The sequence below is a fragment of the Somniosus microcephalus genome, unplaced genomic scaffold (assembly GCF_052327205.1).
Source record: "Somniosus microcephalus isolate GS21.2 unplaced genomic scaffold, FLI_Smic_1.0 unresolved_chr9, whole genome shotgun sequence".
In the NCBI taxonomy this organism is placed as follows: domain Eukaryota; kingdom Metazoa; phylum Chordata; class Chondrichthyes; order Squaliformes; family Somniosidae; genus Somniosus; species Somniosus microcephalus.
In genome coordinates this window covers 20,880,444-20,905,943 of record NW_028225187.1, presented here as the reverse complement: position 1 = coordinate 20,905,943, position 25,500 = coordinate 20,880,444, and the positions used below count along the sequence as shown (strand labels likewise).

At 43.1% G+C, this 25,500-nt stretch overlaps 1 protein-coding gene across 1 annotated transcript in view; it reads left to right on the top strand.

The window, feature by feature from the left end:
* LOC147084895 (uncharacterized) overlaps positions 1-17,773 on the top strand; it is a 51,430-nt gene extending 33,657 nt beyond the window's left edge. The window contains exon 5 of the mRNA XM_085979285.1: positions 17,608-17,773. Within this exon, the coding sequence (XP_085835411.1) occupies positions 17,608-17,613 (6 nt within the window). The 3' untranslated portion in view covers positions 17,614-17,773. The remainder of the gene's footprint in view (positions 1-17,607) is intronic.
* The last annotated feature ends 7,727 nt before the right edge of the window (positions 17,774-25,500 follow it).

Below are 25,500 nucleotides of genomic sequence, written 5' to 3'. Positions count from 1 at the left end.
ATACACAGGAGCTGCTATCTCTACAATATACACAGGGGCTGCTATTCTCTATAATATACACAGGGGCTGCTATTCCCTATAATATACACAGGGGCTGCTATTCTCTATAATATACACAGGGGCTGCTATTCTCTATAATATACACAGGGGCTGCTATTCTCTATAATATACACAGGGGCTGCTATTCTCTATAATATACACAGGGGCTGCTATTCTCTATAATATACACAGGGGCTGCTATTCTCTATAATATACACAGGGGCTGCTATTCTCTATAATATACACAGGGGCTGCTATTCTCTATAATATAGACAGCGGTTGCTATTCTCTATAATATACACAGGGGCTGCTATTCTCTATAATATACACAGAGGCTGCTATTCTCTATAATATACACAGGGGCTGCTATTCCCTATAATATACACAGGGGCTGCTATTCTCTATAATATACACAGGGGCTGCTATTCTCTATAATATACACAGGGCTGCTATTCTCTATAATATACACAGGGGCTGCTATTCTCTATAATATACACAGGAGCTGCTATTCTCTATATTATACACAGGGGCTGCTATTCTCTATAATATACACAGGGGCTGCTATTCACTATAATATACACAGGGGCTGCTATTCTCTATAATATACACAGGGGCTGCTATTCTCTATAATATACACAGGGGCTGCTATTCTCTATAATATACACAGGGGCTGCTATTCTCTATAATATACACAGGGGCTGCTATTCTCTATAATATACACAGGGGCTGCTATTTATAATATACACAGGGGCTGCTATTCCCTATAATATACACAGGGGCTGCTATTCTCTATAATATACACAGGGGCTGCTATTCTCTATATTATACACAGGAGCTGCTATTCTCTATAATATACACAGGGGCTGCTATTCTCTATAATATACACAGGAGCTGCTATTCTCTATATTATACACAGGGGCTGCTATTCTCTATAATATAAACAGGGGCTGCTATTCCCTATAATATACACAGGGGCTGCTATTCTCTATAATATACACAGGAGCTGCTATTCACTATAATATACACAGGGGCTGCTATTCTCTATAATATACACAGGGGCTGCTATTCTCTATAATATACACAGGGGCTGCTATATTCTATAATATACACAGGGGCTGCTATTCTCTATAGTACACACAGGGGCTGCTATTCTCTATAATATACACAGGAGCTGCTATTCTCTATAATATACACAGGGGCTGCTATTCTCTATAATATACACAGGGGCTGCTATTCTCTATAATATACACAGGGGCTGCTATTCTCTATAATATACACTGGGGCTGCTATTCTCTATATTATACACAGGGGCTGCTATTCTCTATAATATACACAGGGGATGCTATTCTCTATAATATGCACAGGGGCTGCTATTTTCTATAATATACACAGGGGCTGCTATTCTCTATAATATACACAGGGGCTGCTATTCTCTATAATATACACAGGGGCTGCTATTCTCTATATTATACACAGGGGCTGCTATTCTCTATAATATACACAGGGGCTGCTATTCTCTATAATATACACAGGAGCTGCTATTCTCTATAATATACACAGGAGCTGCTATTCTCTATAATATACACAGGAGCTGCTTTTCTCTATAATATACACAGGGGCTGCTATTCTCTATAATATACACAGGGGCTGCTATTCTCTATAATATACACAGGGGCTGCTATTCTCTATAATATACACAGGGGCTGCTATTCTCTATAATATACACAGGGGCTGCTATTCTCTATAATATACACAGGGGCTGCTATTCTCTATAATATACACAGGGGCTGCTAATCTCTATAATATACACAGGGGCTGCTACTCTCTATAATATACACAGGGGCTGCTATTCTCTATAATATACACAGGGGCTGCTATTCTCTATAATATACACAGGGGCTGCTATTCTCTATAATATACACAGGGGCTGCTAATCTCTATAATATACACAGGGGCTGCTATTCCCTATAATATACACAGGGGCTGCTATTCTCTATAATATACACAGGGGCTGCTATTCTCTATAATATACACAGGGGCTGCTGTTCCCTATAATATACAAAGGGGCTGCTATTCTCTATAATATACACAGGGGCTGCTATTCTCTTTTTTATACACAGGAGCTGCTATTCTCTATAATATACACAGGGGCTGCTATTCTCTATAATATACACAGGAGCTGCTATTCTCTATATTATACACAGGGGCTGCTATTCTCTATAATATACACAGGGGCTGCTATTCACTATAATATACACAGGGGCTGCTATTCTCTATAATATACACAGGGGCTGCTATTCTCTATAATATACACAGGGGCTGCTATTCTCTATAATATACACAGGGGCTGCTATTCTCTATAATATACACAGGGGCTGCTATTCTCTATAATATACACAGGGGCTGCTATTTATAATATACACAGGGGCTGCTATTCCCTATAATATACACAGGGGCTGCTATTCTCTATAATATACACAGGGGCTGCTATTCTCTATATTATACACAGGAGCTGCTATTCTCTATAATATACACAGGGGCTGCTATTCTCTATAATATACACAGGAGCTGCTATTCTCTATATTATACACAGGGGCTGCTATTCTCTATAATATACACAGGGGCTGCTATTCCCTATAATATACACAGGGGCTGCTATTCTCTATAATATACACAGGAGCTGCTATTCACTATAATATACACAGGGGCTGCTATTCTCTATAATATACACAGGGGCTGCTATTCTCTATAATATACACAGGGGCTGCTATATTCTATAATATACACAGGGGCTGCTATTCTCTATAATATACACAGGGGCTGCTATTCTCTATAATATACACAGGAGCTGCTATTCTCTATAATATACACAGGGGCTGCTATTCTCTATAATATACACAGGGGCTGCTATTCTCTATAATATACACAGGGGCTGCTATTCTCTATAATATACACTGGGGCTGCTATTCTCTATAATATACACTGGGGCTGCTATTCTCTATAATATACACAGGGGCTGCTATTCGCTATAATATACACAGGGGCTGCTATTCTCTATAATATACACAGGGGCTGCTATTCTCTCTAATATACACAGGAGCTGCTATTCTCTATATTATACACAGGGGCTGCTATTCTCTATAATATACACAGGGGATGCTATTCTCTATAATTTCCACAGGGGCTGCTATTCTCTATATTATACACAGGGGCTGCTATTCTCTATAATATACACAGGGGCTGCTATTCCCTATAATATACACAGGGGCTGCTACTCTCTATAATATACACAGGGGCTGCTATTCTCTATAATATACACAGGGGCTGCTATTCTCTATATTATACACAGGGGCTGCTATTCTCTATAATATACACAGGGGCTGCTATTCTCTATAATATACACAGGAGCTGCTGTTCTCTATAATATACACAGGAGCTGCTATTCTCTATAATATACACAGGAGCTGCTTTTCTCTATAATATACACAGGGGCTGCTATTCTCTATAATATACACAGGGGCTGCTATTCTCTATAATATACACAGGGGCTGCTATTCACTATAATATACACAGGGGCTGCTATTCTCTATAATATACACAGGGGCTGCTATTCTCTATAATATACACAGGGGCTGCTATTCTCTATAATATACACAGGGGCTGCTATTCTCTATAATATACACAGGGGCTGCTATTCTCTATAATATACACAGGGGCTGCTAATCTCTATAATATACACAGGGGCTGCTATTCCCTATAATATACACAGGGGCTGCTATTCTCTATAATATACACAGGAGCTGCTATTCTCTATAATATTCACAGGGGCTGCTATTCTCTATAATATACACAGGAGCTGCTATTCCCTATAATATACACAGGGGCTGCTATTCTCTATAATATACACAGGGGCTGCTATTCTCTATAATATACACAGGGGCTGCTATTCTCTATAATATACACAGGGGCTGCTATTCTCTATAATATAGACAGGGGTTGCTATTCTCTGTAATATACACAGGGGCTGCTATTCTCTATAATATACACAGGAGCTGCTATTCTCTATAATATACACAGGGGCTGCTATTCTCTATAATATACACAGAGGCTGCTATTCTCTATAATATACACAGGGGCTGCTATTTTCTATAATATACACAGGGGCTGCTATTCTCTATAATATACACAGGAGCTGCTATTCTCTATAATATACACAGGGGCTGCTATTCTCTATAATATACACAGAGGCTGCTATTCTCTATAATATACACAGAGGCTGCTATTCTCTATAATATACACAGGGGCTGCTATTCTCTATAATATACACAGGGGCTGCTACTCTCTATAATATACACAGGAGCTGCTATTCTCTGTAATATACACAGGGGCTGCTATTCTCTATAATATACACAGGGGCTGCTATTCTCTATAATATACACAGAGGCTGCTACTCTCTATAATATACACAGGGGCTGCTATTCTCTATAATATACACAGGGGCTGCTATTCTCTATAATATACACAGGGGCTGCTATTCTCTATAATATACACAGGGGCTGCTATTCTCTATAATATACACAGGGGCTGCTATTCTCCATAATATACACAGGGGCTGCTATTCTCTATAATATACACAGGGGCTGCTATTCTCTATAATATACACAGGGGCTGCTATTCTCTATAATATACACAGTTGCTGCTCTTCTCTATAATATACACAGGGGCTGCTATTCTCTATAATATACACAGGGGCTGATATTCTCTATAATATACACAGGGGCTGCTATTCTCTATAATATACACAGGGGCTGCTATTCTCTATAATATACACAGGGGCTGCTATTCTCTATAATATACACAGTTGCTGCTCTTCTCTATAATATACACAGGGGCTGCTATTCTCTATAATATACACAGGGGCTGCCATTCTCTATAATATACACAGGGGCTGCTATTCTCTATAATATACACAGGGGCTGCTATTCTCTATAATATACACAGGGGCTGCTATTCTCTATAATATACACAGGGGCTGCAATTCTCTATAATATACACAGGAGCTGCTGTTCTCTATAATATACACAGGGGCTGCTATTCTCTATAATATACACAGGGGCTGCTATTCTCTATAATATACACAGGGGCTGCTATTCTCTACAATATACACAGGGGCTGCTATTCTCTACAATATACACAAGGGCTGCTATTCTCTATAATATACACAGGGGCTGCTATTCTCTATAATATACACAGGGGCTGCTATTCTCTATAATATACACAGGGGCTGCTATTCTCTATAATATACACAGGGGCTGCTATTCTCTATAATATACACAGGGGCTGCTATTCTCTATAATATACACAGGGACTGCTATTCTCCATAATATACACGGGCTGCTATTCTCTATAATATACACAGGGGCTGCTATTCTCTATAATATACACAGGGGCTGATATTCTCTATAATATACACAGGGGCTGCTATTCTCTATAATATACACAGGGTCTGCTATTCTCTATAATATACACAGGGGCTGCTATTCTCTATAATATACACAGGGGCTGCTATTCTCTATAATATACACAGGGGCTGCTATTCTCTATAATATACACAGGGGCTGCTATTCTCTATAATGTACACAGGGGCTGCTATTCTCTATAATATACACAGGGGCTGCTATTCTCTATAATATACACAGGGGCTGCTATTCTCTATAATATACACAGGGGCTGCTATTCCCTATAATATACACAGGGGCTGCTATTCTCTATAATATACACAGGAGCTGCTATTCTCTATAATATACACAGGGGCTGCTATTCTCTATAATATACACTGGGGCTGCTATTCTCTATAATACACACAGGGGCTGCTATTCTCTATAATATACACAGGGGCTGCTATTCTCGACAATATACACAGGGGCTGCTATTCTCTACAATATACACAGGGTCTGCTATTCTCTATAATATACACAGGGGCTGCTATTCTCTATAATATACACAGGGGCTGCTATTCTCTAGAATATACACAGGGGCTGCTATTCTCTATAATATACACAGGGGCTGCTATTCTCTATAATATACACAGGGGCTGCTATTCTCTGTAATATACATAGGGACTGCTATTCTCTATAATATACACAGGGGCTGCTATTCTCTATACTATACACAGGGTCTGCTATTCTCTATAATATACACAGGAGCTGCTATTCTCTATAATATACACAGGAGCTGCTATTCCCTATAATATACACAGAGGCTGCTATTCTCTATAATATACACAGGAGCTGCTATTCTCTACAATATACACAGGGGCTGCTATTCTCTATAATATACACAGGGGCTGCTATTCCCTATAATATACACAGGGGCTGCTATTCTCTATAATATACACAGGGGCTGCTATTCTCTATAATATACACAGGGGCTGCTATTCTCTATAATATACACAGGGGCTGCTATTCTCTATAATATACACAGGGGCTGCTATTCTCTATAATATACACAGGGGCTGCTATTCTCCATAATATACACAGGGGCTGCTATTCTCTATAATATACACAGGGGCTGCTATTCTCTATAATATACACAGGGGCTGCTATTCTCTATAATATACACAGTTGCTGCTCTTCTCTATAATATACACAGGGGCTGCTATTCTCTATATTATACACAGGGGCTGCTATTCTCTATAATATACACAGGGGCTGCTATTCTCTATAATATACACAGGGGCTGCTATTCTCTATAATATACACAGGGGCTGCTATTCTCTATAATATACACAGGGGCTGCTATTCTCTATAATATACACAGGGGCTGCTATTCCCTATAATATACACAGGGGCTGCTATTCTCTATAATATACACAGGGGCTGCTATTCTCTATAATATACACAGGGGCTGCTATTCCCTATAATATACACAGGGGCTGCTATTCTCTATAATATACACAGGGGCTGCTATTCTCTATATTATACACAGGAGCTGCTATTCTCTATAATATACACAGGGGCTGCTATTCTCTATAATATACACAGGAGCTGCTATTCTCTATATTATACACAGGGGCTGCTATTCTCTATAATATACACAGGGGCTGCTATTCCCTATAATATACACAGGGGCTGCTATTCTCTATAATATACACAGGGGCTGCTATTCTCTATAATATACACAGGGGCTGCAATTCTCTATAATATACACAGGGGCTGCTATTCTCTATAATATACACAGGGGCTGCTATTCCCTATAATATACACAGGGGCTGCTATTCTCTATAATATTCACAGGGGCTGCTATTCTCTATATTATACACAGGAGCTGCTATTCTCTATAATATACACAGGGGCTGCTATTCTCTATAATATACACAGGAGCTGCTATTCTCTATATTATACACAGGGGCTGCTATTCTCTATAATATACACAGGGGCTGCTATTCCCTATAATATACACAGGGGCTGCTATTCTCGATAATATACACAGGAGCTGCTATTCTCTATAATATACACAGGGGCTGCTATTCTCTATAATATACACAGGGGCTGCTATTCTCTATAATATACACAGGGGCTGCTATATTCTATAATATACACAGGGGCTGCTATTCTCTATAATATACACAGGGGCTGCTATTCTCTATAATATACACAGGAGCTGCTATTCTCTATAATATACACAGGGGCTGCTATTCTCTATAATATACACAGGGGCTGCTATTCTCTATAATATACACTGGGGCTGCTATTCTCTATAATATACACTGGGGCTGCTATTCTCTATAATATACACTGGGGCTGCTATTCTCTATAATATACACAGGGGCTGCTATTCTCTATAATATACACAGGGGCTGCTATTCTCTATAATATACACAGGGGCTGCTATTCTCTATAATATACACAGGAGCTGCTATTCTCTATATTATACACAGGGGCTGCTATTCTCTATAATATACACAGGGGATGCTATTCTCTATGATATACACAGGGGCTGCTATTCTCTATATTATACACAGGGGCTGCTATTCTCCATAATATACACAGGGGCTGCTATTCTCTATAATATACACAGGGGCTGCTATTCTCTATAATATACACAGGGGCTGCTATTCTCTATAATATACACAGGGGCTGCTATTCTCTATATTATACACAGGGGCTGCTATTCTCTATAATATACACAGGGGCTGCTATTCTCTATAATATACACAGGAGCTGCTATTCTCTATAATATACACAGGAGCTGCTATTCTCTATAATATACACAGGAGCTGCTATTCTCTATAATATACACAGGGGCTGCTATTCTCTATAATATACACAGGGGCTGCTATTCTGTATAATATACACAGGGGCTGCTATTCACTATAATATACACAGGGGCTGCTATTCTCTATAATATACACAGGGGCTGCTATTCTCTATAATATACACAGGGGCTGCTATTCTCTATAATATACACAGGGGCTGCTATTCTCTATAATATACACAGGGGCTGCTAATCTCTATAATATACACAGGGGCTGCTATTCCCTATAATATACACAGGGGCTGCTATTCTCTATAATATACACAGGGGCTGCTATTCTCTATAATATTCACAGGGGCTGCTATTCTCTATAATATACACAGGGGCTGCTATTCTCTATAATATACACAGGAGCTGCTATTCTCTATAATATACACAGGGGCTGCTATTCTCTATAATATACACAGGGGCTGCTATTCTCTATAATATACACAGGGGCTGCTATTCTCTATAATATACACAGGGGCTGCTATTCTCTATAATATAGACAGCGGTTGCTATTCTCTATAATATACACAGGGGCTGCTATTCTCTATAATATACACAGAGGCTGCTATTCTCTATAATATACACAGGGGCTGCTATTCCCTATAATATACACAGGGGCTGCTATTCTCTATAATATACACAGGGGCTGCTATTCTCTATATTATACACAGGAGCTGCTATTCTCTATAATATACACAGGGGCTGCTATTCTCTATAATATACACAGGAGCTGCTATTCTCTATATTATACACAGGGGCTGCTATTCTCTATAATATACACAGGGGCTGCTATTCACTATAATATACACAGGGGCTGCTATTCTCTATAATATACACAGGGGCTGCTATTCTCTATAATATACACAGGGGCTGCTATTCTCTATAATATACACAGGGGCTGCTATTCTCTATAATATACACAGGGGCTGCTATTCTCTATAATATACACAGGGGCTGCTATTTATAATATACACAGGGGCTGCTATTCCCTATAATATACACAGGGGCTGCTATTCTCTATAATATACACAGGGGCTGCTATTCTCTATATTATACACAGGAGCTGCTATTCTCTATAATATACACAGGGGCTGCTATTCTCTATAATATACACAGGAGCTGCTATTCTCTATATTATACACAGGGGCTGCTATTCTCTATAATATAAACAGGGGCTGCTATTCCCTATAATATACACAGGGGCTGCTATTCTCTATAATATACACAGGAGCTGCTATTCACTATAATATACACAGGGGCTGCTATTCTCTATAATATACACAGGGGCTGCTATTCTCTATAATATACACAGGGGCTGCTATATTCTATAATATACACAGGGGCTGCTATTCTCTATAGTACACACAGGGGCTGCTATTCTCTATAATATACACAGGAGCTGCTATTCTCTATAATATACACAGGGGCTGCTATTCTCTATAATATACACAGGGGCTGCTATTCTCTATAATATACACAGGGGCTGCTATTCTCTATAATATACACTGGGGCTGCTATTCTCTATATTATACACAGGGGCTGCTATTCTCTATAATATACACAGGGGATGCTATTCTCTATAATATGCACAGGGGCTGCTATTCTCTATAATATACACAGGGGCTGCTATTCTCTATAATATACACAGGGGCTGCTATTCTCTATAATATACACAGGGGCTGCTATTCTCTATATTATACACAGGGGCTGCTATTCTCTATAATATACACAGGGGCTGCTATTCTCTATAATATACACAGGAGCTGCTATTCTCTATAATATACACAGGAGCTGCTATTCTCTATAATATACACAGGAGCTGCTTTTCTCTATAATATACACAGGGGCTGCTATTCTCTATAATATACACAGGGGCTGCTATTCTCTATAATATACACAGGGGCTGCTATTCTCTATAATATACACAGGGGCTGCTATTCTCTATAATATACACAGGGGCTGCTATTCTCTATAATATACACAGGGGCTGCTATTCTCTATAATATACACAGGGGCTGCTAATCTCTATAATATACACAGGGGCTGCTACTCTCTATAATATACACAGGGGCTGCTATTCTCTATAATATACACAGGGGCTGCTATTCTCTATAATATACACAGGGGCTGCTATTCTCTATAATATACACAGGGGCTGCTAATCTCTATAATATACACAGGGGCTGCTATTCCCTATAATATACACAGGGGCTGCTATTCTCTATAATATACACAGGGGCTGCTATTCTCTATAATATACACAGGGGCTGCTGTTCCCTATAATATACAAAGGGGCTGCTATTCTCTATAATATACACAGGGGCTGCTATTCTCTTTTTTATACACAGGAGCTGCTATTCTCTATAATATACACAGGGGCTGCTATTCTCTATAATATACACAGGAGCTGCTATTCTCTATATTATACACAGGGGCTGCTATTCTCTATAATATACACAGGGGCTGCTATTCACTATAATATACACAGGGGCTGCTATTCTCTATAATATACACAGGGGCTGCTATTCTCTATAATATACACAGGGGCTGCTATTCTCTATAATATACACAGGGGCTGCTATTCTCTATAATATACACAGGGGCTGCTATTCTCTATAATATACACAGGGGCTGCTATTTATAATATACACAGGGGCTGCTATTCCCTATAATATACACAGGGGCTGCTATTCTCTATAATATACACAGGGGCTGCTATTCTCTATATTATACACAGGAGCTGCTATTCTCTATAATATACACAGGGGCTGCTATTCTCTATAATATACACAGGAGCTGCTATTCTCTATATTATACACAGGGGCTGCTATTCTCTATAATATACACAGGGGCTGCTATTCCCTATAATATACACAGGGGCTGCTATTCTCTATAATATACACAGGAGCTGCTATTCACTATAATATACACAGGGGCTGCTATTCTCTATAATATACACAGGGGCTGCTATTCTCTATAATATACACAGGGGCTGCTATATTCTATAATATACACAGGGGCTGCTATTCTCTATAATATACACAGGGGCTGCTATTCTCTATAATATACACAGGAGCTGCTATTCTCTATAATATACACAGGGGCTGCTATTCTCTATAATATACACAGGGGCTGCTATTCTCTATAATATACACAGGGGCTGCTATTCTCTATAATATACACTGGGGCTGCTATTCTCTATAATATACACTGGGGCTGCTATTCTCTATAATATACACAGGGGCTGCTATTCGCTATAATATACACAGGGGCTGCTATTCTCTATAATATACACAGGGGCTGCTATTCTCTCTAATATACACAGGAGCTGCTATTCTCTATATTATACACAGGGGCTGCTATTCTCTATAATATACACAGGGGATGCTATTCTCTATAATTTCCACAGGGGCTGCTATTCTCTATATTATACACAGGGGCTGCTATTCTCTATAATATACACAGGGGCTGCTATTCCCTATAATATACACAGGGGCTGCTACTCTCTATAATATACACAGGGGCTGCTATTCTCTATAATATACACAGGGGCTGCTATTCTCTATATTATACACAGGGGCTGCTATTCTCTATAATATACACAGGGGCTGCTATTCTCTATAATATACACAGGAGCTGCTGTTCTCTATAATATACACAGGAGCTGCTATTCTCTATAATATACACAGGAGCTGCTTTTCTCTATAATATACACAGGGGCTGCTATTCTCTATAATATACACAGGGGCTGCTATTCTCTATAATATACACAGGGGCTGCTATTCACTATAATATACACAGGGGCTGCTATTCTCTATAATATACACAGGGGCTGCTATTCTCTATAATATACACAGGGGCTGCTATTCTCTATAATATACACAGGGGCTGCTATTCTCTATAATATACACAGGGGCTGCTATTCTCTATAATATACACAGGGGCTGCTAATCTCTATAATATACACAGGGGCTGCTATTCCCTATAATATACACAGGGGCTGCTATTCTCTATAATATACACAGGAGCTGCTATTCTCTATAATATTCACAGGGGCTGCTATTCTCTATAATATACACAGGAGCTGCTATTCCCTATAATATACACAGGGGCTGCTATTCTCTATAATATACACAGGGGCTGCTATTCTCTATAATATACACAGGGGCTGCTATTCTCTATAATATACACAGGGGCTGCTATTCTCTATAATATAGACAGGGGTTGCTATTCTCTGTAATATACACAGGGGCTGCTATTCTCTATAATATACACAGGAGCTGCTATTCTCTATAATATACACAGGGGCTGCTATTCTCTATAATATACACAGAGGCTGCTATTCTCTATAATATACACAGGGGCTGCTATTTTCTATAATATACACAGGGGCTGCTATTCTCTATAATATACACAGGAGCTGCTATTCTCTATAATATACACAGGGGCTGCTATTCTCTACAATATACACAGGGGCTGCTATTCTCTATAATATACACAGGGGCTGCTATTCTCTATAATATACACAGGGGCTGCTATTCTCTGTAATATACACAGCGGCTGCTATTCTCTATAATATACACAGGGGCTGCTATTCTCTATAATATACACAGGAGCTGCTATTCTCTATAATATACACAGGGGCTGCTATTCTCTATAATATACACAGGAGCTGCTATTCTCTATAATATACACAGGGGCTGCTATTCTCTATAATATACACAGGGGCTGCTATTCTCTATAATATGCACAGCGGCTGCTATTCTCTCTAATATACACAGGAGCTGCTATTCTCTATAATATACACAGGGGCTGCTATTCTCTATAATATACACAGGGGCTGCTATTCTCTATAATATACACAGCGGCTGCTATTCTCTATAATATACACAGGAGCTGCTATTCTCTATAATATAAACAGCGGCTGCTATTCTCTATAATATACACCGGGGCTGCTGTTCTCTGTAATATACACAGGAGCTGCTATTCTCTAATATACACAGGGACTGCTATTCTCTATAATATACACAGGGGCTGCTATTCTCTATACTATACACAGGGGCTGCTATTCTCTAATATACACAGGGACTGCTATTCTCTATAATATACACAGGGGCTGCTATTCTCTATAATATACACAGGAGCTGCTATTCCCTATAATATACACAGGGGCTGCTATTCTCTATAATATACACAGGAGCTGCTATTCTCTATAATATACACAGGGGCTGCTATTCTCTATAATATACACAGGGGCTGCTATTCTCTACAATATACACAGGAGCTGCTATTCTCTATAATATACACAGGGGCTGCTATGCTCTATAATATACACAGGGGCTGCTATTCTCTACAATATACACAGGGGCTGCTATTCTCTATAATATACACAGGGGCTGCTATTCTCTATAACATACACAGGGGCTGCTATTCTCTATAATATACACAGGGGCTGCTATTCTTTATAATATACACAGGGGCTGCTATTCTCTATAATATACACAGGGGCTGCTATTCTCTATCATATACACAGGGGCTGCTATTCTCTATAATATACACAGGGGCTGCTATTCTCTATAATATACACAGGGGCTGCTATTCTCTATAATATACACAGAGGCTGCTATTCTCTATAATATGCACAGGGGCTGCTATTCTCTATAATATACACAGGGGCTGCTATTCTCTATAATATACACAGGGGCTGCTATTCTCTATAATATACACAGGGGCTGCTATTCTCTATAATATACACAGGGGCTGCTATTCTCTATAATATACACAGGGGCTGCTATTCTCTATAATATACACAGGGGCTGCTATTCTCTATCATATACACAGGGGCTGCTATTCTCTATAATATACACAGGGGCTGCTATTCTCTATAATATACACAGGGGCTGCTATTCTCTATAATATACACAGGGACTCCTATTCCCTATAATATACACAGGGGCTGCTATTCTCTATAATATACACAGGGGCTGCTATTCTCTATAATATACACAGGGGCTGCTATTCTCTATAATATACACAGGGGCTGCTATTCTCTATAATATATACAGGGGCTGCTATTCTCTATAATATACACAGGGGCTGCTATTCTCTATAATATACACAAGGGCTGCTATTCTCTATAATATACACAGGGGCTGCTATTCTCTATAATATACACAGGAGCTGCTATTCTCTATAATATACACAGGGGCTGCTATTCTCTATAATACACACAGGGGCTGCTATTCTCTATAATATACACAGGGGCTGCTATTCTTTATAATATACACAGGGTCTGCTATTCTCTATAATATACACAGGGGCTGCTATTCTCTATAATATACACAGGGGCTGCTATTCTCTATAATATACACAGGGGCTGCTATTCTCTATAATATACACAGGGGCTGCTATTCTCTATAATATACACAGGGGCTGCTATTCTCTATAATATGCACAGGGGCTGCTATTCTCTATAATATACACAGGGGCTGCTATTCTCTATAATATACACAGGAGCTGCTATTCCCTATAATATACACAGGGGCTGCTATTCTCTATAATATACACAGGAGCTGCTATTCTCTATAATATACACAGGGGCTGCTATTCTCTATAATATACACAGGGGCTGCTATTCTCTATAATATACACAGGAGCTGCTATTCTCTATAATATACACAGGGGCTGCTGTGCTCTATAATATACACAGGGGCTGCTATTCTCTACAATATACACAGGGGCTGCTATTCACTATAATATACACAGGGGCTGCTATTCTCTATAATATACACAGGGGCTGCTATTCTCTATAATATACACAGGGGCTGCTATTCTTTATAATATACACAGGGGCTGCTATTCTCTATAATATACACAGGGGCTGCTATTCTCTATCATATACACAGGGGCTGCTATTCTCTATAATATACACAGGGGCTGCTATTCTCTATAATATACACAGGGGCTGCTATTCTCTATAATATACACAGAGGCTGCTATTCTCTATAATATACACAGGGGCTGCTATTCTCTATAATATACACAGGGGCTGCTATTCTCTATAATATACACAGGGGCTGCTATTCTCTATAATATACACAGGGGCTGCTATTCTCTATAATATACACAGGGGCTGCTATTCTCTATAATATACACACGGGCTGCTATTCTCTATAATATACACAGGGGCTGCTATTCTCTATCATATACACAGGGGCTGCTATTCTCTATAATATACACAGGGGCTGCTATTCTCTATAATATACACAGGGGCTGCTATTCTCTATAATATACACAGGGACTCCTATTCCCTATAATATACACAGGGGCTGCTATTCTCTATAATATACACAGGGGCTGCTATTCTCTATAATATACACAGGGGCTGCTATTCTCTATAATATACACAGGGGCTGCTATTCTCTATAATATACACAGGGGCTGCTATTCTCTATAATATACACAGGGGCTGCTATTCTCTATAATATACACAAGGGCTGCTATTCTCTATAATATACACAGGGGCTGCTATTCTCTATAATATACACAGGAGCTGCTATTCTCTATAATATACACAGGGGCTGCTATTCTCTATAATATACACAGGGGCTGCTATTCTCTATAATATACACAGGGGCTGCTATTCTTTATAATATACACAGGGGCTGCTATTCTCTATAATATACACAGGGGCTGCTATTCTCTATAATATACACAGGGGCTGCTATTCTCTATAATATACACAGGGGCTGCTATTCTCTATAATATACACAGGGGCTGCTATTCTCTATAATATACACAGGGGCTGCTATTCTCTATAATATACACAGGGGCTGCTATTCTCTATAATATACACAAGGGCTGCTATTCTCTATAATATACACAGGGGCTGCTATTCTCTATAATATACACAGGGGCTGCTATTCTCTATAATATACACAGGGGCTGCTATTCACTATATTATACACAGGGGCTGCTATTCTCTATAATATACACAGGGGCTGCTATTCTCTATAATATGCACAGGGGCTGCTATTCTCTATAATATACACAGGGGCTGCTATTCTCTATAATATACACAGGGGCTGCTATTCTCTATAATATACACAGGGGCTGCTATTCTCTATAATTTTCACAGGGGCTGCTATTCTCTATAATATACACCTCCTCCAGCCCTACAATTCTCATCCTCCTGTTCAAATCCCTCCATGGCCCCTCGCCCACTCCCTATCTCTGTAACCTCCTCCAGCCCTACAATTCTGATCCTCCTGTTCAATCCCCTTCATGGTCCTCGCCCCCTTCCTATCTCTGTAACCTCCTCCAGCCCTACAATTCTCTTCCTCCTGTTCAAACCCCTCCATGGCCCTCGCCCCCTCCCTATCTCTGTAACCTCCTCCCTTTCTCTGTAACCTCCTCCAGCCCCTACAATTCTCATCCTCCTGTTCAAATCCCTCCATGGCCCTCGCCCACTCCCTATCTCTGTAACCTCCTCCAGCCCTACAATTCTCATCCTCCTGTTCAAGCCCCTCCATAGCCCTCGCCCCCCTCCCTATCTCTGTAACCTCCTCCAGCCCTACAATTCTCATCCTCCTGTTCAAATCCCTCCATGGCCCTCACCCCCTCCCTATCTCTGTAACCTCCTCCAGCCCCTACAATTCTCATCCTCCTGTTCAAATCCCTCCATGGCCCCTCGCACCCCTCCCTATCTCTGTAACCTCCTCCAGTCCCTGCAACCTTCCGAGATCTCTGCGCTCCTCCAATTCTGCCCTCTTGAGCATCCCCGATTTCCATCGCTCCACCATTGGCGGCCGTGCCTTCAGCTGCCTGGGGCCCTGAGCTCTGGAATTCCCTCCCTAAACCTCTCCGCCTCTCTCTCCTCCTTTAAGACGCTCCTTAAAACCGACCTCTTTGACCCAGCGTTTGGTCACCTGTCCTAATATCTCCTTATGTGGCTCCGTGTCAAATTCTGTTTGATAATCGCTCCTGTGAAGTGCCCTGGGGCGTTTTACTATGTTAAAGGCGGGGTATATATGCAAATTGTTGTTAATCTTCAAGTTCTGTTGATGCCCTCCCTCCCTGACAGTGCTGAGGGAGACCCACTCGCTACACGGTTCAAGAAGGTGGCTCACCACCACCTTTTCGAGGGCAACTAGGGATGGGCAATAAATGCTGGGCCTCGCCAGCGATGCCCACACCCCACAACTATAATTCCACATCGCTTGTGCCCGAGACTGATTCTCTCTCTCTCTCTTCATTCTTCCGCAGAGATGAACGCGGTCGATATCCGTCGGAGGTCCGCTCTCTGCCACTCGACGATCTGGCATCAAGGATTGGTGCAGACTTTTATGCCACTGCTTTGAAGATTCCCCGTCATTGATTTTACTGCCATTTAAGTGCTCTGAATTAAAGAGCAAGATATTATTGAAAGTCAGTGCGGCGTGTCTCAAATCATTGCACGCGCGACTTTGAAGGAGGCAGGGCAGGTTGAGAAAGCGGTTAAAAAGGCACACGGGATCCTGGGCTTCATGAATAGAGGCATCGGGCAGGATTTTCATCGGGCCCTGGAGGCGGGATTGGAGGCGTGTGGGGGGGTTTATAATCCCCAAATCGGGGGTCCCGACACCATCCCGCCCCCAACCCGCCTTCATGCCAGTTTCAAAGGAAGCGGGTACCCGCCCCGCACTGGGACCCGCCTCCCCGTGGCAGGAAGGGGATTAGTGCCAATTAACTGCTTGTTAACAGGTAGTTTTTAGCCTAATCCCTATTTTTATCCCGGAAGCGTGGGATTCCCGACGGCTCCAAACCACGCCAAGTTAGCGAGGCGGACCGTCGGGCTGAAGGGCTTGGAGGGTTCGAGATGTCCGGTGTTCGGGTGAGTGATGGGTGCATGAGTGCAGAGGTTGTTGAGTCTGTGCTTTCAAATGTAGTTATGCTGAATAACTGGACACAGACTACAGAAATAATTAAACAGGTCTTTAGTAACTGAGGGTCAGGGCTGAACTGGAATACACTTTGCTCCACAGGGTTTATATACCGGTGTGGTCACCACCGGTACTACAATGTGCAGGAGCCATCAAAAAGTAGTCCATCACCTTAAGGTATCCTCTTAAGGTGGTACAGGTTACATACACTGCAATTCCTCCCCTTTTAGCTTAACAGTGCACACCCCAATTTAAACATTACATGGATAACATATATACAACTTTCACACAAAACTGTTCAAAGATTCAGTCTCTGAGGAGGCCTCCTGATCCGGGCCGGATAATGCCTTTCAGGGGTCTCTGGTTCTCGTTGCTGGGGTGACTCATTCATTTGATCTCCTATGGATTGAACATCATCATGTACGTTCGAGTCTGAGGTAGATGCTACAGGCTCAATAACTTCTTCAACTGGTGTCTCTGCCGTAGACATGGGGTCGACCCTTGTTCTCGATTCCACAAGTTGGTCAGCATGACGTCGTATTACGTTCTCTCCAACGTCTACCGTGTACATCAAGGGTCCTTGTCGGGCACGAATTGTTCCGGATTGCCATTTATCATCCCTATAGTCCCTGGCCAACACTGGTTGTCCTATTTCGAAACTCCGAGTGGCCTTGTTATTTACGTGCTGGAATTGCTTGTTTTCGACTTCCCTACGCACATTGGGTTTTAACAAATCCAACCGGGACCGCAACCTCCTGTTATAAAACATTATGGCAGGGCTTTGGTTTGTCACTGCATGCGTGGCGTTTCGATATGCCATCAGGAAATTGTCCACCTTGTGTTGTAGTGGAATATGGTCTTCGCTCATGGCCTTTATCGCCTTTTTGAACGTTTGTACAAATCTCTCGGCCAACCCATTGGTAGCCGGATGATATGGGGCAGATGTATAGTGCTTCACCCCATTCTTTTTCATGAATTTCTGGAATTCTTCTGACACGAACTGTGGTCCGTTGTCTGAACATATTTGTTCCGGCAACCCATTCCTTGCAAATATGGTTCTTAGAACTGCGATCGTCTTTTCAGAGGTAGTGGTCGACATCTTAATCACTTCTGGCCATTTAGAATGTGCGTCTACCGCTATCAAAAACATGGAATCCATGAATGGACCTGCAAAGTTGATATGCACACGTTGCCATGGGGTTGACGGCCATTCCCACGGATGCAGCGGTGCAATTGGAGGTGCATTTTGAACTTTTTGGCACCCTGAGCAGCTTTTAGTCAGATCCTCTATTTGTTTGTCGATACCTGGCCACCACACATAAGCCCTAGCAAGGCTTTTCATCTTGACTCCCCCCAGATGACCTTCATGCAGTTCCTTCAGAACTCTCTCTCTTAATTTAGGAGGAATAATCACCCTTGTTCCATACATCAATGTTCCTTGACAGACGGACAGCTGTTCTCGTCTGGCTGAGAATGCTGGTAACAGTGGGTCGCCATGTGCTGGCCATCCCTTCACTGTCAAATCGTAGACCCGAGACAGTGTCGGGTCATTTCGGGTCTCTCTCTCAATACTCGCATTGGTGACTGGTAAGCATTCGATGATGGTCGAGTGAAATATCTCGACAGGGTCAACTGCCGGTGCCTCTTCCGCTGTAGGTAGTGGCAGGCGCGACAGCCCATCAGCATTACCATGTTGCTTTGTACCCTTGAATTCGATATCATATTGATGTGCCCCTAGGAAAAGGGGCCATCTCTGAAGCCTCTGCGCCGTCATAACCGGAACACCCTTCTTAGGGTTAAAAATGGAAACCAACGGCTGGTGATCTGTCAGCAGCGTAAACTTTTGGCCTTGCAGGCAATGGTTAAATTTCTTAACTCCCCACACGAGGCTGAGAGCCTCCCTATCTATCTGAGCATAGTTGCGCTCTGCGGAGGTCAATGATCTGGATGCGAACGCGACTGGCCTTTCCAAGCCATTTGGCAACTTATGTGAGAGCACTGCCCCGATACCATATGGAGAAGCATCACAAGCTAAGCGAATAGGCAGCGTTGGGTTAAAGTGAGCCAACACTTCCTTAGAGGCGATCAGTGCCTTGCTTTTTTGAAAAGCCCGCTTACAGTCCTCGCTCCACTTCCATGGTACTCCCATTTGCAAAAGAGTGTTCAGCGGGTGTAGCACCGTGGATAAATTTGGAAGAAACTTGTGGTAATAGTTAACCAACCCCAAGGAACGACCTCAACTGGGATACATTTTCCGGAGCGGGAGCCTTCACAACAGCTTCGATCTTGTCAGGTGACTTATGGAGCCCCTCCTGGTCAATGACGTGGCCGCAGTACGAGATTCGCTTTTGAAAGAACTCACATTTCTGGCGATTAACTCTGAGTCCATATTCTTTCAATCTGGTGAGCACCTGCTCCAAATTCGCGAGGTGCTCCTCATCATCATCTCCTGTAATCAGAATGTCGTCCAGGTAGCATTGTGTGCCTGGAATTCCCTGCAATACCTGCTCCATGGCCCTTTGCCAAATCGCTGGAGCCGATGCCACTCCAAAAACCAGTCTATTATACCGATATAAGCCCTTATGTGTGTTGATCGTGAGATACTGGCGTGACGCTTCATCAACTTCCATCTGTAGGTACGCCTGCGCCAGGTCTATCTTGGTGAAGTGTTTCCCGCCAGACAGCGAAACGAAGATATCTTCAATCCGCGGAAGCGGATATTGCACCGTGTGAAGAACCGGATTAACAGTGATCTTGAAATCTCCACGGATGCGAACCTTCCCCGGTTCCCCCGGCTTGTTGCTCAACGAACGCTTCATGACGGGAACAATGGGTGTGGCCCATTCGCTCCAGTCCACCTTTGACAGTACTCCTGAACGTTCTAGCCCTTCCAGCTCTGCTTCCACAGCAGGTCGTATCACATAAGGTACTGGTCTGGCTTTGAAAAATTTTGGGTTTGCATGTTCTTCAACCTTGATATTTGCCGTAATTCCTTTCAGTGTTCCCAGTCCCTGTTGGAACACCTTCTTAGCATCGTCCAATATTTTGGACAGTCGTTTAGGTTTGACGTCGTCCTCTTTACAGGAATCTACAGTTAGTGCTTGTAAGGAATGCCAGTCCACTGTTCTCTGTCACCTTGTGTACTTTTTTGTACTTCTCCTGCGGCGACTTTTTGCTGCTGGTCTTCTTTCCTGACCGGCATACTCTCGCTATGTGACCAAATTTGCCACATTGCCTGCATTCTTTATCTTTGAACCAGCACTGGTTCTGGTCATGCGTTGTCCTTCCACAACGATAGCACTTTACTGCGCCCAATGCCATTTCATTGGTGCTGAATTCCAATGGCCTTTGCTGCATTTCTGCAGTGCCTCGTGCTGCTGCCTCGTGCGATGCTGCAATGCTGAAAGCTTTGTCCAGCGTAAGATCCTTTTCCTCTAGCAGTCGCTTCTGGGTTCCTTCCCTTAGGAGCCCACACACAAACTTATCTCTCAGTGCGTCTGCTAGTCCTGTACCGAACTGACAGTACTTTGATAACTTGCGCAGTTTGATTAAGAATTCAGCGTTGCTTTCCTCTTTAAGTTGAATTCTTTTGTAGAATTTAAATCGTTCCGCTATCAGCAGCGGCGTGGGGTTTAAATGCTCTTGCAGGATAGTAACAATATCCGCAAAACTCTTTCCTACCGGTTTATCTGGTGTTACAAGGTTCCTTAATAACCCGTACGTCTTCGCACCCATCGAGTTTAATAGGGTTAGTGCTTTCTTATCCACCGGTACCTCATTCGCTGTACAGTAAACTTCAACGCGTTCCACATAAGTGGCCCAATCTTCCACATCGCTATCAAAAGCAGTGATGTTACCCGTTTTTGGCATCCTTGTTGAGCTTCCTTTCCTTCGGATTATGATTATTATTTTATTTTATTTTTCAAAATGGCGGCTTCCCGCGCTTGGCGGCTTTTCCCGCGCTTGTCTTCTTCCCCCGCCGACTAAAAATGGCGATTACTGCGCTGTTGCCGTTCTCGCCTCCCAGCGGTCCTTTATTTTCCCCGACGCTGCTGCTCTTGTTCCCCGCCGCTCCCGCGGTCCTTGTGGACATAAACGCTTTTCTGGCTGCTGCGCGTCTCTGCCCCGATTGCAGTCCGGCCCCTGACATCGGCTGCGGTCGTGTTCTCCGCCCTTTTCGTCGTTTCCCTCCCCTTCTCTTACTGACAACTCGGCCGACTTCCCCCCCCGTGCCGCTCGATCGGGCTTACCCGCCGCTGTCGTCGAAGGGATGTTCACTGATGTTTGACTTCGTGGCCAGAAACCAACCCGGGTTCCCGATTGCCTCCCGTGCTATGCAGTGCCCAGCAGGATGTTGAGGGTGGATGTCCTTGATCGACGCCCGTTTCAGAGGGCGAAGCTTCCTTTGATGCAACTGCCGCTAGGTAAGATCAGACTCGTCGCCACTGTTGAGTCTGTGCTTTCAAATGTAGTTATGCTGAATAACTGGACACAGACTACAGAAATACCTAAACAGGTCTTTAGTAACTGAGGGTCAGGGCTGAACTGGAATACACTTTGCTCCACAGGGTTTATATACCGGTGTGGCCACCACCAGTACTACAATGTACAGGAGCCATCAAAAAGTAGTCCATCACCTTAAGGTATCCTCTTAAGGTGGTACAGGTTACATACACTACAGAGGTAAGTGTGTTTGGTGTGTGTAAAGTGTTTAAAGAAGTTTTACTTACCTTTACAGCCTTCCTTCCCTCAGGTCTCGGGAGTCCCTCATCTCACCGGCACAGAAAGCAGAATGGCCGCGAGCTGTCAAAATCTGCAGCCTCTGCTTTCTGTTCTGGAGAGATCTCTAAATCAGCCTGAGAGGAAGGAATTAACTTAGTGTACAGATTGTCAGTGTTTGACAGCTTCAAACAGCTGTGAAATGCTGATATTTCATCTGTCAAAAGGTTTTGACAGATGAAATGTCAATCTGTGACGTCACCTGTTGCCGGGTGGCCCTTAATTGGCCTGCTGAGCCCGCTGGGCGGGCTCGACAAGGTCAGTCAAGGGAAAATCGCGTGGGTTGGCCACAACTCGATGGAGGCGGGACTACAAACCCCAAAATTTGTAGTCCCGCCTCCTACCCGCCTCCTCAATAAAAATCCAGCCCATAGAGGACAAAAGCAAGGAAGTTATGATGAACCTTTATAAAACACTGGTTCGGCCTCAACTGGAGTATTGTGTCCAATTCTGGGCTCCGCACTTTAGGAAGGATGTGAAGGCTTTAGAGAGGGCGCAGAAGAGATTTAATTGGGAGCAGGAGTGGGCCATTCAGCCCCTCAAGCCTGCTCCGCCATTACAATAAGATCATGGCTGATCATCGACCTCAACGCCACTTCCCCGCCCGATCCCCATTTCCCTCGATTCCCTGAGAGTCCAAAAATCTATCGATCTCAGCCTTGAATATACTCAACGACTGAGCCTCCACAGCCCTCTGGGGCAGAGAATTCCAAAGATTCACCGCCCTCTGAGTGAAGAAATTCCTCCTCATCTCAGTCCTCAATGGCCGACCCCTTATCCTGAGACTGTGACCCCTGGTTCGAGATTCTCCAGCCCAGGGGGAAACAGCCTCTCAGCGTCTACCCTGTCAATCCCCCTCAGAATCTTGTATGTTTCAATGAGATCACCTCTCATTCTTCTAAACTCCAGAGAGTATCGGCTGCAATGGTACCAGGGATGACTTCAGTGATGTGGAGAGACTGGAGAAGCTGGGGTTGTTCTCCTTGGAGCAGAGAAGGTTAAGGGGAGATTGACCAGAATGGTACCAGGGATGAGGGACTTCAGTGATGTGGAGAGACTGGAGAAGCTGGGGTTGTTCTCCTTAGAGCAGAGAAGGTTAAGGGGAGGTTGACCAGAATGGGACCAGGGGATGAGGGACTTCAGTGATGTGGAGAGACTGGAGAAGCTGGGGTTGTTCTCCTTAGAGCAGAGAAGGTTAAGGGGAGATTGACCAGAATGGTTCCAGGGATGAGGGACTTCAGTGATGTGGAGAGAGTGGAGAAGCTGGGGTTGTTCTCCTTAGAGCAGAGAAGGTTAAGGGGAGGTTGACCAGAATGGGACCAGGGATGAGGGACTTCAGTGATGTGGAGAGACTGGAGAAGCTGGGGTTGTTCTCCTTAGAGCAGAGAAGGTTAAGGGGAGGTTGACCAGAATGGGACCAGGGGATGAGGGACTTCAGTGATGTGGAGAGACTGGAGAAGCTGGGGTTGTTCTCCTTAGAGCAGAGAAGGTTAAGGGGAGGTTGACCAGAATGGGACCAGGGATGAGGGACTTCAGTGATGTGGAGAGACTGGAGAAGCTGGGGTTGTTCTCCTTAGAGCAGAGAAGGTTAAGGGGAGATTGACCAGACTGGGACCAGGGATGAGGGACTTCAGTGATGTGGAGAGACTGGAGAAGCTGGGGTTGTTCTCCTTAGAGCAGAGAAGGTTAAGGGGGAGATTGACCAGAATGGTACCAGGGGATGAGGGACTTCAGTGATATGGAGAGACTGGAGAAGCTGGGGTTGTTCTCCTTAGAGCAGAGAAGGTTAAGGGGAGATTGACCAGAATGGGACCAGGGATGAGGGACTTCAGTGATGTGGAGAGACTGGAGAAGCTGGGGTTGTTCTCCTTAGAGCAGAGAAGGTTAAGGGGGAGATTGACCAGAATGGTACCAGGGGATGAGGGACTTCAGTGATGTGGAGAGACTGGAGAAGCTGGGATTGTTCTCCTTAGAGCAGAGAAGGTTAAGGGGAGATTGACCAGAATGGTACCGGGGATGAGGGACTTCAGTGATGTGGAGAGACTGGAGAAGCTGGGATTGTTCTCCTTAGAGCAGAGAAGGTTAAGGGGGAGATTGACCAGAATGGTACCAGGGATGAGGGACTTCAGTGATGTGGAGAGACTGGAGAAGCTGGGATTGTTCTCCTTAGAGCAGAGAAGATTAAGCGGAGAGCTTTAATGGGCCAAGGTTTTCGAGGGTTGGGGAGTAGGTGTGGGCAGGATGACATCATCTAAGAGAGAGGATCCCCAAGGGGAGAGATTGTGACATCACACAGGCCTGGAAATCCCCCACCCATTTTCTGACATCAGCGGTCTGGAAATCCCTCCCTTTGTGACATCAGAGTGCTGGAATTCCCTCCCTTTGTGACATCGCCCAGCAACCAGTTGGAAGGAGGGGGAGGGACGGAGGGTGGGAGAGGGGTGTGAGGAGGGCGAGA